Raw genomic sequence first — 19,758 nt, forward strand, 5'->3', positions numbered from 1 at the left:
GGCTGGCAAAAATCCCTTAGAAGGCAAGAGTGGGAGTGAACCCTGTCCTGCTGCCCTGCTCACCCTGCTTTGGGGTGCTGCTTCTGACAGGGATCACTCGCTGATCAGCCTTTTGGACCAGGTCACTGGCAAGGCTGTGCACTCTCAAAAGCTTCTGAAGTGTGGATTCTGTCCACTTGGAGATCATGCAGGCCACCAGGCAAGTGGCACAGGGCAGAAAGTATTTATGGAGATGCTGTTCAAACCTTGCACATCCCTGGGGCTCTTTTTGAGGGGAAAAATAGCACTTGAACATAGGGAAAGGTATTAGAGGTTAGCCTTTGGTAATGGGATGGTTTGTTGAGCAAGGTGCTCCTGTGGTGTGTTGCAGTTTGGGAGAAAGAGCGAGTAAAAATTTCTTCCATGCTACTGTCCTTGCTTCCTTTAGGAGCCACATTTGCTTTCCATTTCAATTTCCTCATCTCCTAAAAGGAGAAGAAAAGTTCTGTGTCTCTGCTTGCCTCCTAAGGTTTGGCTGATAAATGGCTACACTGTGCTTTTAGTATCACAGGGTATCATCTGAGTGTGGGCAGGTGGATGCTTAGCAGGATCCAACACCACTGGAGTTAGGGTAGTTTGCAGCAGCTGAGTGTCTTTCCCTGTTTCTAAATGCTGGGCACTGTAATCTGATGTAGCTGAGGGGGTTACAGTATCACAGAATGGTGGAAGGGACTTTGAGATTCCAACCCCCCTACCAGAGCAGGATCACCTCGTGTAGGTCACACAGGAAAGTGTCCAGACAGGTTTTGGATGTCTCCAGGGAAGGAGAGTTCACAACCTCACTGTGCAGCCTGTGACAGGGCTCTGTCACCCTCACAGTGAAAAAGCCTTTTCTTACGTTTACATGGAACCTCCTATGCAAACAATGCTCCTATGCTCCAACTTCCATCTCTTACCCCTTGTCCTATCTCTGGGCATCCCTGAGATGTCCAGTGATCCTGTCTCCATCCTCCTGACACTCACCCTTACATATTTGTAAACATTAATGAGGTCGTCCCTTAGGTTCCTGTTCTCCAATCTAAAAGGACCCAACTCCCTCAGCCTTTCCTCTCATGGGAGATGTTCCACTCTCTTAATCATCTTTGTGGCTCCGTGCTGGACTGTCCCTGTCCTTCTTGAACTGAGGGGCACAGAGCTGGACACAATATTCCATATGCAGCCTCACCAGGGCAGAGTAGAGGGGGAGGAGAACCTCTCTTGAGGTACTTCTAACCATTCCCTTCTAATACAAGAGCTGTGTTTGGTGTGTGTTCTCTCCTTTTGTCAGGATGAGGTCTTGCAGCCTGGATGCCACTGACAAAATCCCAAATACTTTGGCTGGGATGCTGAATTCTACCCCCTTTTTTTCTTTTTTTCTTTTTCTTTTTTTTTTTTTTTTTTTTTCATGTTTAAATACCATATTCAAAATTCAGTTAAACTTTTTGGAATTGTCTTTATAAAAGAAGGCTCCTAAGTTCTTCAACCACTTTTCAGTTGTGAGACTATAAACTTACTTATCCTGTTGAAAAAAACATGTTCCCAGGCAACACATCTGTTTGCATTTGAAAATTAATACAAACATGTATTTTCAGAGTGCCACTGCACTTTTCAATCACATTTGCATTTTTGTATATAAAAATATATGTTTTCAATTGTACAGTTATGCCATGGAGTCCTCTTGCAGTAATTATGTGTAGACTTACAAAAGTCCTGTCTGTGAAGCACAGAGTCAAGTTAGTAGGAGAGTGGTATGCCCTCTGGGGTGCCATTATTACTTTACCAGCCATGAATGGTGAAGAATTTGCTCTCCGTTGTATATTTGACAATGAAACCCTTCTCAAATTCTTCCTCAGAGCCAAGTACAAGGCTGTCTTTTAATAAAAAATGTGTTTTTACCCATGTCTATATTTATTTCTTGCAGGAATGCACATGCTGCTCCAAGAGCCACCCACATCCTTCTGGTATACAGGGTGTATTTGCATTTGCAGCCTGTCCCAGTGCAAATTTGGGTGGAAAGGTGGAAAAATCTAAGCTCATCTTTAGTGATAGTTGCCTTCTCCATGTCTCGAATTTATTGGAGATTGTCTTGATCACTTATTCAATTAAAATCTGGTTTGTTACCTTTTCTAGAAATATGCGACATGTAGATAAGAACATAGTTATATTTTTACTTTTAAAATATCTACACCAAATATTGGGGTCAAGCACAAGAAAATCATTGCTTGGGTTTTGACATGCAAATTGGTTTGTCCTTTCAGTTCTGTTTTTATTTTTGCTGTCCCAAAGTGGAATAGCATTTGAGCATGAGCTTAATTTTAAGCATGTGCTGAAATCTTTCAGAATTTGAAGGAATGGGACATAGGCTTAGTGCTTTTTTTTTTGAACAATGTTGCTTTTCAGAGCTGAAGACTTTGTAGGAAACCTGATCTTTTAAACTAGCTCCTGTTTATGTACATTTCAACTGTATAATATTGTAAGTTTTCCCCTTCTTTCTTCCATACCCTCGATGCTACATCAAATAATGAAAACAATACAGATTGTGCCACTTGCAGTTACTGAAGCAGGCAGTGAAATTATTTTTTTCCAAAGGGACTAGGGAAATCACATAAATCACAGATTTATAAATGTTTTCCCAGGAGAGGTCTGTGGTAGTTGGCTGCATAGAATGACAAAAGTGTTGTTTACCCATAAAAGGGTGGTCATCTCAGCGGGTCAGTGATGTTTTTCAAAGACTTGCTGTTGATTTTAAAGTAGCTGGTAATTTATTCCTTGAACTCTGGCTTACAAAAATAAAGTGAGGTAAATATTGAGTATAATAAAAGGCTGTGCTGCCATTCAGTATGTACAATGCCCTCACCTTCCCTCTCCCAACCAGCTTTTCTCCATTGTTGGCTTCTGCATTTCTTGTAGGGCATGAGCTGACCTCCACAATTATTTATGGCATTGTTCAGAGAAGCCTTTTTTTTCACAGGCAACACACACACACAAACATACATACTCACAAGGGCTGTTAGAATTTGCAAGTTCAGCTATCACTTCCTCTGTTCCCACCCTGCCTTTTGGAAAGATACCCAGTCACACGATGTGCTTGAAAAAAAGGTTGCTGATTGAGGAAGGATACAGGAAGGATATGGTTTTGCAGTGACTGCATAAGTGCTATGTAGGACCTAAAAGCCTTGGGTTTATGTGAGGACGAGTTCAGATGTGAGTTTCAAAGATATATTTATTCTAATTTTTTAATAACTCATAGCTCCCAAAGAGTTTTTCCGCTTTAGAGAACTGTGCAACAACCTGTGTTAGTGTGATCCTTCATGTATTAACATGGACAAGTCAAAATTCATAGTTGGCACCCTGGATTCCCTGCCTCCACTCGATCAGAAATCTCAACCTTATTTCAGAGAAAAATTCTCCAAAGCTTCTGTTTGAAACTGTAAGATGCAATCATGTCTAAGCAAATGTACTTCCCATCAAAATCATTTAGGAGTTCTGCCATTTCCCTCAGATGGAGAATCCTTAGACTAAACCAGAGTCTTCCAGAAGATTCTGTGTTCCTCCTCAGTGAAGTCTTAAGACCTGAAGACCTTAAAACTTCATGTCACCCATTACTGTAATGAGCGTGTATTTAATGCTATAAAATGAAGGAGCTGGGGGGGTATGGAGGTATGTACTTTAAAGCTTAGTGTTTTGTCATTCCATGTTCTGCCAACATCTAACATCTGTATTTATTTTTTGAACTCTCCTTAATGGATTATGTGCATCTGTTCAGTTCCAAGAATAATGCTTGATTTCCTGAATTTATAGGTTGCAATAAAATCCATTCGTAAGGACAAAATTAAGGATGAACAAGATATGGTTCACATCAGACGGGAGATTGAGATCATGTCATCCCTCAGCCACCCTCATATCATCACCATATATGAAGGTTAGTGAATGTGATTCTCCTCCCTGACTGCTCTGTTACGTTCTTGCATACCTGGTACTCACGTTTCTTGAGATCATGCACCAAACAAACCCCTCCTCCTAGTGTAACCCATCTCTCACCCTCACTGTTTGGAGCACTGGCTTCCCTCTGAACCACCAGTCTTCCACAGATGCATAAGAACCCTTTGCCTGGAGGAGCTTCTTCCTGTGTGACCTGTGTGCTGTGTCTGTGGCAGGTGGGAAATCTTTGCATGTGTCACCTCCTCTCCTTGCTCCTGTTGGACAGTTTGGTTTAACCTCATCCTCACTCACACACCAGCCTGATGTCTGCCTATGTCCCCAGGCTCTAAACCAGCCCTTGTATCTTTCATTTTCCCTGGATTGCACAAGACCAGTCTCATCTACTCTAGGCCTTTGGTCCTCCATTACCTGCTGGTTTGTCTGGCTGGCTATGTCATTGCTGCTTTTTTCCCCTGAATTCACCTCTGCACAGTTTCCTGTCAGCTGGTCACTGGCTTACAGTTCCTGTTTCCTCATCCTGTCTTCCCACTCTACCTCCTTTCTTCCTGGGACACAGCTGGGACGGCTGCTAATCCCTGCCTCCAGAGCTGCTCCCCGGGTCCTACAACAAGAAGCAGGAAGCCAGGGGCATTCCTTCCTGATTTACTTGTTCGTTTGTTTATATATTAATAGAATGTCACAGTAATAAAATCTCACCTCCTTCCTTCCTCAAGTAACACTGCAGCTCTAGCTGGGATGTTTGGGCTTGGTACGTGCTAAAAGACACTGGCCAAGAGGTCTGCTGACACCAGAAGAGTGGCTGGGTAGCAGACCCAGGGGGTGGGTTCCAGAGTGATTTGGGTTGGACAGCCTCATCCCTGGACATCACCTCTTTACCTGTGTGCAGAACAGGCAGCCTGAATTTGGCCCTTGGTATTTTACATACCCGTGAGGTAAATGCACAAGGTGATGATATGTATATGGCAGCTCCACTCTCAGAGTTGATAGCACTGATTAAAACGAGCTGGCTGGGAGTACTGTTACAGTATCACATATTGAGTTATTCAAAAGCATGTTCTTGTACTTGAAAAGAGATGAATATCTGTCTTTTTATTGAATAAACTCATAACAGGATCTGGGAACAGAAAAGGGGAGGGATGCTGTGTCAGCATATGGGTTGCAAATGGAACAAAAGTTATTTCAAATGTGCACAGGAACTCAGAAAGAAAAAAGTTTAAGCACGCTGTGGGCCTTTGACCAATTGCCCTTCTTGTCCTTACTTTAAATAGCTTTTACTGAGTTATAATATTTGTAAAAGGTAAAAAGATAACAATGTTTTTAAGAAACAGACAGTAAAGTCCCATGGGATTAAAACTTTCCCCTCTGGCCTCACAGAGGGAGAGGGAGGAGCAGTGCCTCTGCAGCAGAGCCAGGCAAGCTTCTGGATGGAGGGTTCACCCTGTCTGCAGGAGGGCCAGCACCTCTGGCAGGTGATACTATGGTCCTCTTGTCCATAGCAGCTCTTGGTGGTGACGAAACTCGAGGCAGTTGCTTTCCCTCTTTTCTGGGAAGTCTTCCATTCTGTTATTGGTTTGTTTCCTTTTAGTTTTCTAGAAATCAGAGCAGGCTTTCATGGCTTCTTATGTGTAATTCCTGGCCCGAAGGGATGGGCAGGGGAAGTCATCTTCTTGGTTGAACTGCAGTCAGTTGGAAGGAGTTAGACAGAGCAGAGCTATGGCAGCTACACAGCTCCTCCAGCCTTTCCAAGCAGTCAGATTCTGTATTTGACTTTAGCAGCCAATGTTGTAACTTTGATTTTGCAGCAGTGGGAAGACATATGGTTGTGCAGCTGCATCCAGAGGAGCAGTTGTGTACTGCCCAGAGGTAAGGATGTGAGGTCGGGGATCCTTAAGCTAGCGCTTCATTGTAAGCTGCAGAGTACTTGTAGTGAAGTTAAGGCACTACAGCTGAAGTATTTGTATCTTCTTGAAGTTAGATTTTAAACACGTGGCTGTATCAAGTGGTGCATAAAGAGTGATAATATTGCTATCCTCTGACATGAAATGTTGAAGTTATTCAATCCTCAGGGATAGGCTTAGTCTCACCAAATTTAAGCCATTCAACATTTAGACAGTTGGTGTACACTAGGAATCTAGTTTCCCTCTCTAGTCATGAGAGATCAGCATCTACACAGGGTGATTTTCTCACTCCTGGGAGGTATTTTTTTCAGATAGGTAGGATAAGTGACACACGGGAGGATCCTCTTGGAGTCTAGCAGATGGAGCCTAGCAGACTAACTTAGATGCTTAACTTTTAAACCAAAGCCACCCCACAGATACTTTTCTCTCTAATTTTTACTCTAGGTTTGCAGACTGCCACTGCACATCTGACAGTCCTTTCTGTGGGTGCTAGGTTCAGTGCTAGATCTACCTAGCACTGAAAATGCTCTATCTCCTCATAGTACTTCTGAAAGCTCTTCGTATGGCATTTACAAACATGTGTTTTCCTGAAGTAGGATCCTTGTTTAGGTATCCTTTTGACCTGCCTACTTAAAGGCAATTAACCTCTGAATTTGTCAACTGGATGAAAACACAGGCTTCTTCTTCTTTTTTTTTTTTTTTTTTTTTTTTTTTTTTTTTTTTTTAGCACAGAGCAAGTTCAGATATGTGGAAGCAAAGCTTTCCAGTTGAGAGATGGTTGTTTGCAGCCTCCTCAAAAGGCACATACCTTGCCTGTTAATGCAAGGGCAGATATACAGTTGTGACTCCAGAGAAATTCCATCCTCTCAGCAGGGCTGTAATTGGCAATCTGTTGAGCACGACTGCAAGGGAAGTGCTCTTTCAAGTGACTTTAAACTCCTTGAAAGGGACTGGATAAATGAAGCTGGCTTTGCTAGCAGTGTTCTGATTTCAGCACATAAATTTTAATTTATAGAATAATGCCTCTGTCCATTCATCTGTATGTCTCCCCCTACCCTCTTGCCCTTTCCCTGCCCTATTTCTTTTTTGCCTTGAAAGTCCAGGATTTGATAATAAAGCCTTTGAGAGCTAACCTATTTTTCCAGTGGGAGCCTGAGTGCAAAATCTTTCATCTGGCAATACTTTATAAAAGTTAAACCAGGGAAAGAGCATCAGGCCTGATTCTGCAAACATTTAAACATGTGTTGGACCAATCATGACAGTGAAGTTGTGCTTGGTACATTCAGGAATGAGCTCTTGAGTCTTTGTAGTGTGAAATTCAGTGCCTACGTGGTCATTTCTGTGCTGAAAGAGCTGTCCTTGGTCAGTCATGCAGAAAAGTTTGCAAAATGCACTTAAAATGGATCAGATTATTACCTAACATGCTTGTAGAAATAATTTAATAGATAGCTCACAGCATCAGTGAGTTTGTGGATGGACAGAACAGAGTTAATGTGTCTTGGTCTGACAGTGCTGGGCAGGCAATCCCAGCCTCTGTCCCAGCCTCTGATATCTCTCCTGTTTTTCGGGCGTAATCAAAACAAATTTTTGTGCCTAATGACTTCATCCTTTCTGTGTGCAAAACACCTGAAAAAGTCAAAAGTCCCTTAAAACATCACGTGAGTGATTGGACTTTAAACAAGAATGTTGAGAGTTGGAAAGCTGGACTGATTTTTTTTTTTATTTGGCCAAGAGAAAGTTCTTAAGCAGTGACACTATTTAACCACATTTCTAATTGGTTTCCTCTAATTATGTAGGCTTTTGACCTTCGGGTGCTTTATTCCCATTGTTTTCAGTTGATAATGTCCAAGAACATAAAGTAATACTTCAAGAGTCTTGGCATAGGAATGAAACAATTATAAACAAACTTAACTCTTTAGTTACCAGACCCCACCTATATGAATTTCCTGTCATTCAGGGTGATCGCCTAAACAACACTTTGCCAGACATGACATGAACTCAGATGTGTGATCTCACTGGCAGGTCCAGTTCAGATGTCAAAATGCCTGCAAACTACCATGACATTTATTTCTATCTTTCCATTGACTCATTCTTCCCACTGAAATGCAAATGTTGCTTGTCTGAAGTTCCTCAGCAGTTTGTAGTCATCATTTTTTTAAAAAGAGGAGTTAAATCTTCTTTGCTGAAACAAAAGACAAATAGTGTAACGTGTTACTGTGGATGAATTAGCAACTCTCATTTTTCCTTCAGTTTTAAAGAATAGACCATCAAAACTTGCATATCTTCAGTCTCATTCTCTGAGAAAAGAACTCAGCAAGAATAATGGTTCTCATTTTGATTTAATCTCCTCACTGCAGAGTAAATTCTAGCATGCTGTCTGATTTAAAATTGTTATTGCATGATCTTAACTACATTCCCTTAATTTAAGAAGAGGTGCAATTTGGTTGAATAAGGCCATAATTCAGGAAGACAATTTAATGCAAGCTTAGCTTTAAAACCCATACTTTATATCTCGCTATCTTCAGTTGTAATTAAGCATATGCACAGAGGTTGCTTTTTATATTGGACTTGGGGTATTTTCATGTCTGCTGTGTGATCTATTAAAAACCGGTCATAAACTACTACTGCTAACAACAGCAACAATAATAATAATAATAATAATAATAATGATAAGAATAAATATGCCTAAGGGGCTGTAAAGCTTTCAAAGCAGTGGAGAACACAGAAGATGCACCAGGCTCAATTTCTAAGGCAAAACCCACTTTTCAGTAATCATGTCTTTTTCAAGAATAATTCAAGCTTTATTACAGAAGTGAGGTAATTGGGACATAGATGTCTTTTCTGAATGAAAAGGTTATTCTAGTCTGCATCTCCAAAATTAAAAACAAACTCGCTTGTTCTTTTGATTTGGCTGATGTTTAGTAAAAGATCATTTTGTAGCAGTGGAAAGGTACTTCTGTCTGTGGCTGTTAGGAGAGTAATAAAAATACCACTGAATGGAAAGACACCAGATGGAAGGAATGTCAACATACTGGAACTAATTTAGAAGATTGCTCTGATAGAGAGCAAAGGCATGAGGAGAATTCAAATGGTTCCAGTGCGAAGAGATTGGCCGCCCCCCTTAAACTAACAAACTAAAATCCTTACCTCAGGGTTACATGTAAACCAAATGGAATCAGCCCACAAGGAGTTAGTCCATTAAGGGAAAAAAAAAAAAGCAAAATCCTGCCCTCGTTCCCCCCCTCCCCAGCATTCACTCTGAGTTTAGCATCACGTAATCCCGGAGGAAGGGCAAAATCCTCAGCTTTGTTTTGCTTCAGTAGCAAGTTCAAAGTGAACTGCCCTAATAGAGGGGTGTACAATGTACCATTAAATAATCTTGCTGAATGATGGTCTTAAAACCGTGCCTGTGTGGGTTTTTGACAATTTTAGGATGAGGTCTATCTTATCATTTAAGAGGGTTAGTGAGTATATTCATTCACTTGTCCCATGGAGTTTTGGCAGAGGTGACTTTGGCATAGCTTAAAGGGAAGAATTTAACAATAGGGTTGAAAAGAAAAGGGTGCTGGTCAGCATGAGGTCCCTGTGCAATCAGTTGGAAAATGGAAAGCTCTAGATAGAAGATGAGTTCATCATTTCACAGCCTCTAAATATAAATAAGTGGAGAGATTATATCCAAGAACTATTACTATAGTAGAACAGCCTGTGAAAGGGACAGATTGTTGATGTTACAAAATGTACTTCATCTCAGATATGTCTTTGATAGTAAGAAGTGAAGTTCTTTCCCAGTTTCACATGTATATTCTTCAATGAACTCTGAAGCCAGCAGATTTTCAGTTACTAACCTAGAAGTATGGGATATTTTTTCCGCCATATAAAAAAAAATAAACAAACACGTTAGAGTTAAGGGGGGAGTTTAAAGAAAAGCTGTAAGATGTCTTTCCTTGACCACTGTGTCTTAAACATCCTTGGCTGCTTGGCTAGACTGCTGCCCTTAGACTCTGCTAAAGCTCTTGGGGTGAACAGGCCAAATCCAAGCAAGCTTGTAGCCCACTGGACAATGCTGTTTCTCCACATTGCCACAAGCCATGTCTTAGCACATTAACACAGTACTCTGTACTCATCTCCTTGGGATACAAGCACATTATTCCTAGCACCTTGTGGTATGTCCGGTTCCTGCTCCCTCGTTCCAGCTGTCCCCTCACAGTTCTGTCCCTCCCTCCTTCCCTGTGGCCCTGTGGAAGTGTAGCCATCTCAGGGGTAAGTCCTCCATCCTGCAGGCTCTGTCAGCAAAGGAGTGCTATCATTTTGCAGTGACTACCCTGCACCACTTAACCATCATGGCTGAGGTAGTGCAGCAGCCCTACCACCACGTCAGGGTCTTGCTGCAGCTCTCTTAGCATGATTCAGCTTGCAGAGTGGTGGAAATAAACACAGTGTCTAGAAATAAATGAGACACAGCTTCCAGCAAGTATTTCTCCTGATGCTGTCTCCTCTAATACATGGTGCTCATGCCTTGTATCTAAGCAACCCCTATCTCTTGATTTGTGATTGACACACCATTTATCCTGTTGCCACATCTGGGTGTTGATACTGACAGCTCTCCACTTATCTTATTTGGCCAGCTGTTTGCAGAGTATTGACGGTATGAAAGAAGTAAGAGCAGCCCCACCTGTCTTATACATAAATTCTCTCCTTTCCTTGACCTTGGTCAGAGTTGAGAAGCAAGCTTGTAAGACACAGCCATCCCATCAGTAGCAAGCTGTGGGATGTTCCTGGGGCAGAGCATCCTGCTGAAGCTGTGCTTCTGTCAGCAGTAGCTGCAGCCAGGCAGGGTTCAGGCACACTTCTAGGCGGGGGTGAGTTTCAGAATGAATATGCAGTAGGATGGCAGGTAATAAATCATCTGCAATAAAAACAAAGACTGAACCAAACAGTCCCAGAAGCTATATGGAGGCAATTCATCCGTCACCAGCCTGCAGGTTACAGCCCAGGTGTTAACAGGGCAGTATATTTATTACCTCATTATTATTTGCAGTAAGTCAATCCAGCCTTTAATTAATGCCCTCTCTTCCCCCTGCCATTGGCCACAATGCTTTCTTGGAGCGTATGTTTATGAAACTACATACTGTGCTCAGAGGGAAATTCAGAAGTGTCTGTATGAAGCCTGCCTGGCATTCTGTCTGCTACTGTGAAAATTTGTGGTGTACATGGCTGATGGTCTGAGACTTGCCAGAATATCACCTTGTCATATGCCTGATAGTTTTGACCACTGAATTCCTCTTTAAGATTTTGTGTGTGTGCAGACATAAATCCTACTGCCTTTCCACTCCTTCCTTCTGCAGTGGCAGCTTTCATTTAACATGTTTTTATCCATTGTTCAGTTTCCTCCAAGCTGCTTGCCCTCTCAAGAAATGCAGCTGATGCTATGGAGATGCTCTGAACTGAAATGATGAAGTTGTGAAAAAATACCTCCCTTCCTGGGGAAAAAAAAATAAAATTTCTCTATTCATCTCCTCTCCTTGATGAAGAGATGAATTGCTGTTTGTAGTTGTTCAGCTGTGATGCTGCTGATGAGGCCTCTGAAATGTCATTTAAGTCCAAGGGTAGTGTCCTTCACAGTTCTCCCTTGTGAAGAATCTGCCAATTTGTTCTGAGGGTGCTGGTAAACTGAAACTCAGATGTGAGTTACTGGAATGTTTCTGTTCTCATTGATTCTAGTTCAATTTTGTTACAAAAACTCAATTCAAACCAGAAATTTATGCTTTCCTAAGGTCAGTTTTAAAGGTGTTATCTCTGTTTCCTAGAGGACATAAGAGAAAATCTGAAATGGAAAGAACCTTTAGATGCAGATTCCTCCTAACCAAGAGTTTTCCACTTCATTTCTGCTTGAAAAGATGTCTGGATCGGGACTTGTATTAATATGGCAAATTTTAGTCCAGAAATATTAGATAATTGGAATTTAAAACTTTAGAACATCAAGGGCGGTTGAAGAAAGGTCTCATGACTGAGTATGAAGGCAAAACATTAATAAAAAACACAGGATGGAAGAATGCTCCATCATAGCAGGGCTGTTATCACTGTTACTGTCATCACTATCACTGAATACCTGGTAGGGCATTGGTGGTCAGGGAAGCAGGGTGGGAAGAGCTGAGGGCCCCTTCTACCCCATCTATTCCCCTCTGGTGAGGCAAACATCCCCCTGAGCTCAGAGTGCTCCTCAGCTGGTACTGCTTGGGGTGTGCAGTCCCATGAGAGCCCACTAAGATCAGTGGGGCCATGTGGTGACTTCACCCGTAAGTGCGTGATGTACCAACCCCTAGCTCATTGCCACAGTTGGTTTTGAGGGCTTGGGGATTGATATTATTTGTTTGTTTGTTTTGTTGGTTTTTTGGGGAGTTTGTTTTTTTTTTTTCCGCTTGTTTTTTTAAATGAAATCTCTTAAATAATAACATTTTTAGTGGTTTGTCTCAGCTTACTAAAACTTTTTCTTTTTGCCTTCCTAAACAACCCGGTAGCTAATAAGAATTTCCAAGCTTAGAGAAACGAATGTGTGCATTACTGCTTTATTGGGAACACATCACAGCACTTCCCTATATGACACAGGGCATGTTCAAGTTTTCCCAGACAATATCAGTCTGTCATTCTTGGAGAGGATACCCTAAGTATAATCCATCCAGAGACAGCTCTTCCAGTTTCCGAAGTTTATTGCTAATGAGGATGCACACAGGATGTAATCACTGGCAGGAGCCTCTGCTTCAGGGTACAGTGAGGCCAGCAGACAAGTAAGCGGCCAATTTTATCTGGCTGTTTGCTCTCCCTTTTATCAGAGCTGTTTGGCTGGAGTTCAGGGGTGTTAGAGGGAACTGCAGAGGCTTTGGCTTCTAGAGTTGAGTGACAAGGTGTGAGAGGACATGAGGCAAAGCCTAAGAGCAGAAAATATCTGCATGTTGAGAGAGGCAGCTTTGCGTTTCACTGCAAAAGCTGAAGAGTTATTTAAAAAAACCAAAAACCCCACCAAGGTCTACTGGATAAGCTTTGCTAAAGAAATAGATAGAAAGGCATCATTCCAGTAGGGCTGGTCAAATCTAGCATCCGTTTGTAATAACCCCTGTAACCTCATTAATTTACAGATACTTTACTGCCAGTGTGACCTGGACTCAACAGGCTGCTGCCACAGATAAAAAAGAGAAGGAGGATCACTATGTTTTAATACGAGCAGTGGTTATTTATGGCAGGTACAGGGAGTTTCCAGTGGGCTGCAGTGGATTTTCAGTATCAGAAAGGAAAAACTATTTAGCAGCCAGAGCACTGTAGCAATTCAATACTACTCACAGCCTCCTTTACAGGATTAAGTGTTTAGTTATCTGCAACTCCCAAAAAAGTCCAAGCTTGACATCATGTGGCACAGAGTACACCAGGCTCCAAAGAACAGTCAAGCTGTGATGTGTATTAGATGAATGTTCCTTGCACTGCCTACGTGGGGCTCGTGCATTGCTCCTGGCTCTGCACAAGTGGCAAATGACATATCTACAGTATGCAATAGGACATGTGGTGGAGGCTAAAGTGAGCTTGAGTATGAGTTGGCTGCATGAAATGGGGTGCAGAGCTGTGTTTCACAAGAGCTGTATAGCTGTGCTGCTACTTCTCGCTCAGGTGTTGGTGTCCATCACAGTGTTGCACAGAGTTGGGCTGGAAATGGACATGCATCAATTCACTTGTTAGATTTTGATGAGAGGTGAAAGCCACCCAGCAGTCATAAGAAATATGGCAATCCTGTATCAACCAGTTGCTGAAGACGGAGTTTATTATGATCCCTTCCAAATTATATGCTAGCTTGTGTTTCCTTCTGAGACCTCTGGCCTCAAGAGGACTACTGGTAAGAGTCCTCCACCCTGTTGGAGTCCTCCACTACTGGTCCTCCGCCCTGTTGGAGCTGGGTGTATTCAGGGGTCCCTGGCATAACTGTCCACTTCACCTCATTAGGAACAAGTTGACTTTGTCACTCTGTGACCCAGTATTTTAGGGGCAAAGAGCTTCTTTCATACAGCCATATGAGAGTGAAGGTAGGCTCAATGTCCTTCTCTTGACCTGAAATGTAATCTTTCTCTGGAAAAATTTACCTTCAGAACTTGCTTTTTGCAGTGGGGTTGGTATTACATCTCTCCAGGCATCAGTGATGACAGAGGATGTGTTCAGTCATCCTGAGTCTTCTTCACACCACACTTTAAAGCGTCATTTTGCAAATGTATTGAATCAACTGTGATGTGCTGTTTTTCTTTTATCCTGTACAGTGTTTGAAAATAAAGATAAGATTGTGATCATCATGGAGTATGCAAGTAAAGGAGAGTTGTATGATTACATCAGTGAGAGGCGGCGTTTGAGTGAAAGAGAGACAAGACACTTCTTTCGACAAATTGTCTCTGCTGTACACTACTGCCACAAGGTGAGCAAAGGATTTGATACTAAAAGATGCTGTTTGAAGGCTGAGTAGTGACTTCTCTATTTCAAAGCCTGTCTGAAGCAACAGCATTCATTATTAAGTATGATAGCATGTGATTATATCAGTACAACAGGAGATCTTCCTTAAAAGTACTACAGTAGTTTACTGCCTGATTTTGAAGACTAAGGATGTTTTCCTGTGTTATGGCAGATACCAGCCACTCCCTTACATTAGCCCTACATTTCATTTTTGCATTAAAAAAAAATAATTAGCAGCATAAACCGGAGAAGTCATCCCATAGAACTTCTACAACATCAATGTTAATACATTCCAGTGAATGATAGTTTGCAATTGGAATGTGCAAGTGAACAATTTTGGAATAGGAGATAAAGTATATGAAAAAAAAAAAAAAAAGGCAAGACAAAGGCATGACTGTTCATGTATGAGATTTAGCATGTATTCATTCGGGATAGGCAAAAGTAACTTTTCAAGATGGAGGAGGAGCACTAGAAAGCTACTTTTTGCTAATGACTTAATCCATAATGGCACCGACTAGAATGACAATTTAAGCACAAACCCAAGGTAGCTGACTAGCTGGCAACATGAATCTTTTATCCCTGCTTGTGAACCAATTGCATAAAGCCAAAACTTGCACGAGGCTAAAGGCAGTGAGCAGACAGCATAACTTTAATTTGAATTCTTAATTCTAATGGAATTTTTAAATTCTTAATCTTCACTTGAATTCTGATAAACAAGGGCATTTTTCAAAATCTTAACTGTGCAGTGCTGAAAAGCTGCGGTGCCCTCCCCTGTGCAGCTAATTTTCCCCCAATTTTTTTAAAGAAGGCTCTGACTGAAACCCAGCTTGTTCACTTCCATCCCTAACATTTACAGTCCTATAGGATTATAACTGCGCTGATCCATGTGGCTGCACATTGGAGGAATGAAAGCTTTTGTAAGGACTAACGTCATTGACAAATACTGTTTTCTGGTGCCTGGGAAGAATATATTGCTTTCATGTAGTGGGGGCAGGATCCAGGCTGGAATTAAGTCCCGAAAAGACACCCCTCCACCCCCCTACCCCTCCTGCTGTTATAGAGGCTTTGTGGGAGGACAGATTCCAGTCATTCTTCCCTTAACCACACAGCAAGTGACTAATACATCGCCTGTCACTAGTCACTGGGCCATGAGTGTTATGACAGTGAAATCATCCCTGAAATGTAGATGCAAAGACCACCCTGCCAGCTCACCTTTAATTTTCCCAATATTTTCTCATGTTGCTCTCTCTGTTTTTTCCTATCTTGTTTCAGAATGGTGTTGTCCACAGGGACCTAAAATTGGAAAACATCCTTCTTGATGACAATTTTAATATTAAGGTAGGATTCCTTTTCTCAGCTTCTCAGAATGGATTTGCATGTTTTGTAAATTTTTTATCCAAAGTATTAGAAGAACCACTGTTATGGCAACAGCTACTAAGCAACAGCATCTGCCAGGAGGTTTGGGAGTTTGGAGCCTGGAGAAAGAGCACCACTGGAGACAAGTCATACATGCTTAACGAGAAGCTTTGTGTAGTTTGGGGCAAAAGACTGTCCTGCCACCCAAGGGCAATGATTCCCAAAGCAATATCTGTTTGCTGGTAGGAAACAGGAGAGCATTTTGTGCAGTCAGGTTTATTTTATGAGTGATATTATTGCTGGCTGCCGCTGTAGCTAGGAAAAAATTCTCCTGGTCTACAGGGTTCAAGTGCCTTCAACAGAACACTCTGAATGTTCTTTTGATCATGGCTGGAAAATAAGCAAATAGAGATTCAAAATAAACCTAGTAAAGCACATGTGCTTCATTAGGAAATGGCCTTGAAACTCCAGACACAAACGTATACTTTGGATAGTGATGTCAGTGATGTCATCTCTATGTCATTTCTCCCCAGTGAAAGCATGGGAATGACCTTTTTTCCCTTCTTCACATTTTTTTGTTTTGTTTTGTTTTTCTTCTTTCTAATAGCTATAGTACAAAGATAAATAATGCAGAGATGAATGTAGTTTCCAGGTGGTTGAACCTGTTTCACTTTTAACTTTGTTCCTCCCTGGGTAGCTGGATGTGAGGGTGTCATCTACAGGCAGACAAATGGAGACTGGACACTGAAGAGTTTCTGCTGATACTTGGGCATCCTTGCTTAATTAACAAAGTTATCGAGGAGCTCCTTATATAGCCAAATATCTAAATAGCCTGGATCTTCATTTTGTCTCCATTGAAAGCCATGGGGCCATGCTCACTGCCTTCTGCACTTCACAGTGGAGAGATTGTCTTCATTTTAAGCTGATGTTGCAATGGAAATGGAAAGTAACATATGGTAGCTGCCATCTGTGTAACACTGATGACAGAAGCTAACTTGGATCAACTAGTGGATTAAAGGCACATAAATATGTGGTTCCTAAAAATAGTTCTTTACGGAAGGCCCATCCAATGCAGTTCTTGGACGTTTTGCTTTTAACATCCAGTGTTAGTGAGAGCCTCTCCACTCCTGTTCCTACAGGGACAGTGGCTGCAGCAGCCCGAGCTGTTCTCAGCAGAGCTGGAAACAAAAAGTAGCCTTTCTAGGACATTGTATACAAAGTGGGCTTCCGCAGGCAGGATGACCTTTCTTTCCGCATTACACGCCAAGCTATCTTCCCAGCTAATCAGAGAATTCTTGAGAGAAAAGAGGAATTTAGGGAATTTGCTAGCTGCAGTGGCCTGAATCTCCACAGTGTGGTCCTCATATGCAAAACCAATCACTTCCCCAGGCCTCTGGGGAGTTGTGCTTTGTCAGAAGGCTCCACTCCCTCCTCTCTCTTTATGGGAGCCTAATCATCCTGCAGGGAGAGTGGGAGGATGAGGTGGGGACGGGGACCTTTGTGTTGAGTCCAAACCATGCAGATGACCCAGGGGCTTCAGAACCCCAGATGCAATTTTAGCCATCCTATGCCGTGGGCATGGCTGTGGGAGAAAATTTGGATAGCCACAACTGCCCACATCCCTTCCACTCATTTGGACATCTTTTTCTTGAGGGGCTTCCCGTTCCTCATCTGCATTGTGTTTAAGCTACCGTGTAGGTATTTTGTGTTTTTCCAGCCTTTCCTCAGTTATTTCTCTGCATGGCATAAGGCATGCACCTCTCTGAGTGGGCAAGGCTGCCTAAGTGTGGGTAGGTGACTGCAAAGCTCCCTTGCTGTCCCTTGGTGACCATTTCCACACCTTCGTGCTCACAAAGCTAAAAAGTAGGCTGAACTTGGAAAGCAGCTGGTATTTCATACACCCTCCTATCAGTGGTGTTTGAATTTAGGTTGCTTGAAGAGCTTATTTTTCATATTGTCTTCCTTTTGCTTGCTGCTCTCTTTTTTTTTCCACCTCATGAGTGAGATCAGCTTTGAATACTTGATGTTGAGCACACTGCTACTATTTCCCTGATCCTGAAGCTTTGAATGTTACTGTGGTTTCCATGTTGCTTGCACAGAATTTTACTTCCCACCTTTTCTTTGTTTCACTAAACAGTAACCGTTGGCAGGGAAACACATATGGAACTGTAAATTATTTATTAGGAGTGAATGTATGAAGTCCTCATTCTGAGAATATTTATATATGGTTTATTCAGGCAGAAAGAAAAAAAAAAAGAAATATGCAGTTTGGGGTTTGGTATTGACAGATGACTTCAAATACTCAGCGGAAGCATTTTCTGGAAATGAGTGATAGTCTTATCTGTACATTCCCAGTATTTATTTCATTCAGTGGATTACAAAGCACTAACAAAATTGGCAGTTTGATTTTAAAAATGAGAAAATGAAAGGAATCCCTTTGTTCTTGCATGCAATATGTATCTCCTACATGTTTCTGAAGAAGCCAGTGATCTGTACAGTGCAATATACACAACTGTGACAGTAAGTCACATGAAGAAAACATGAGATGTAAAAATAGATCCATGTATAGCAACTTAAGCAATCCTCTTGGAACAGGAAATAAAGAGGACAAGTAACCCACTAGAAATTACTATCCAACCCAAAAGGGCCCCAAGCCATTTTACATGATACTACACTAACTTGGAAACCATTCTAAATTTTAGCTAATTAAATGAAGGTCATGGAGCAGTGTATGGAGACGTAATCAGCTTCTTTTTTTTTTAAGAGTTACGATGGTGAGAAAAAGTCTCTGGGAACAAGAGTCATGTGTTGTAATATAGCAACTAGGAAACATCATTGTCTTAAAGCTGAAAAAACCCTGCATGTTTTGAAAAGTTCTGTGGCTCTACAGACCACTGGAAAGTGATGAGGGGAAGAAAGGGATCTGTGGTATCTAATTATGTTTTTCAGGAACTTGGTGTATGCATTAATATTTCCTGCAAGCAATTACCTAAAACCTCTAAACGCAGCAAAGAGAAGTGAGCAAAATGAGTTTTAGACATTTATGAGAGAGAACATCCACAGAGATCTATGGGGTACAAGATGTTCCTCCAGCCAATTGATCAGACAGTACCTTGCCTTGGTCCCCAAATACACACCCAAGCATCTAGCAGAAACCCTGAGGGTGGATGTTTCTCCTAGGAGCTGGCCTGCCTTCAGAGCTCAGCAGTGGGTACAGTCCTAGAGCTAAACCTCACCAAGTTACTGCAGCCTCCCAGGGTAGAAAAATCTTATTTTCTTACCTTGCTTCTGCTGCCATATTCTTTAAAGAAATAATCCAGTGATGAAATTAGGGTTTCTGCAGCATGTACAAGCCTCTCATTACTCACCTTCCTGCCTCAACTACAAACAGCAGAGATCACCCTGAAAGTTACTCCATTTTCCTTTCAGCTGCCCACAATTGCTCCCTTACACCCTCCAGCTCTGGGGAACTCTGAGCTGCCCCCTCTGCTTGCCCTGGCTTCCCAGGGCTGGATACAGTTGTTCCCCCACTATGCAACAGCAAAGCAACTTTTTGCTAGCATTTTCATGCCATCAGGATGATATAATTATTCATCATCTTGACACAGGTGGAGGTGGGCAGGGTCAGACAGGCAGCAGGGCTAAGGCAGCCCCAAAGAACCAAAAGAGCTGCCTAGAGCTGGTGAGTTAGAAAGCTCTTTGGGGGAAGAGGTTCTCACTAGCTTTAGGCATTGCCTTTGAGGGTGATGTCATCTCTTCTTCATTGGTTTTAAAAGGACTGGGCTTGCTAGTTTTTGGTTCATCATAGGTATGAATTTACTAGAAGTAGCAGTGCCGTGAGGGTGTGGCTGATTCCATTTGCCCATAGCTCCTATAATTTGGCCTGATGAGAACCACATGTCCTCAAGTACTGCAGCTATCTCCAGTGCCTAAATCCTCAAAACTGCATGGCTGGGGGGTGGTGAGAAACTGCTGCCCAGTGCACCAGCCAGGGGATTAGTGCCTCTTCCTGAGCTGTCCTCATACTGTGTCCCTGTCCCATGCAACATCCTACCCTCAAGGG

The 19,758-nt window shown here is 42.1% G+C and overlaps 1 protein-coding gene across 1 annotated transcript in view; it reads left to right on the forward strand.

The window, feature by feature from the left end:
• NUAK1 (NUAK family kinase 1) overlaps window positions 1-19,758 on the forward strand; it is a 49,859-nt gene that overhangs the window by 21,560 nt on the left and 8,541 nt on the right. The window contains exons 2-4 of the mRNA XM_030459819.1: window positions 3,820-3,940; window positions 14,153-14,304; window positions 15,612-15,677. Of these exons, the coding sequence (XP_030315679.1) occupies window positions 3,820-3,940; window positions 14,153-14,304; window positions 15,612-15,677 (339 nt within the window). The remainder of the gene's footprint in view (window positions 1-3,819; window positions 3,941-14,152; window positions 14,305-15,611; window positions 15,678-19,758) is intronic.

This window comes from Calypte anna, chromosome 1 (assembly GCF_003957555.1).
Source record: "Calypte anna isolate BGI_N300 chromosome 1, bCalAnn1_v1.p, whole genome shotgun sequence".
Classification (NCBI taxonomy): domain Eukaryota; kingdom Metazoa; phylum Chordata; class Aves; order Apodiformes; family Trochilidae; genus Calypte; species Calypte anna.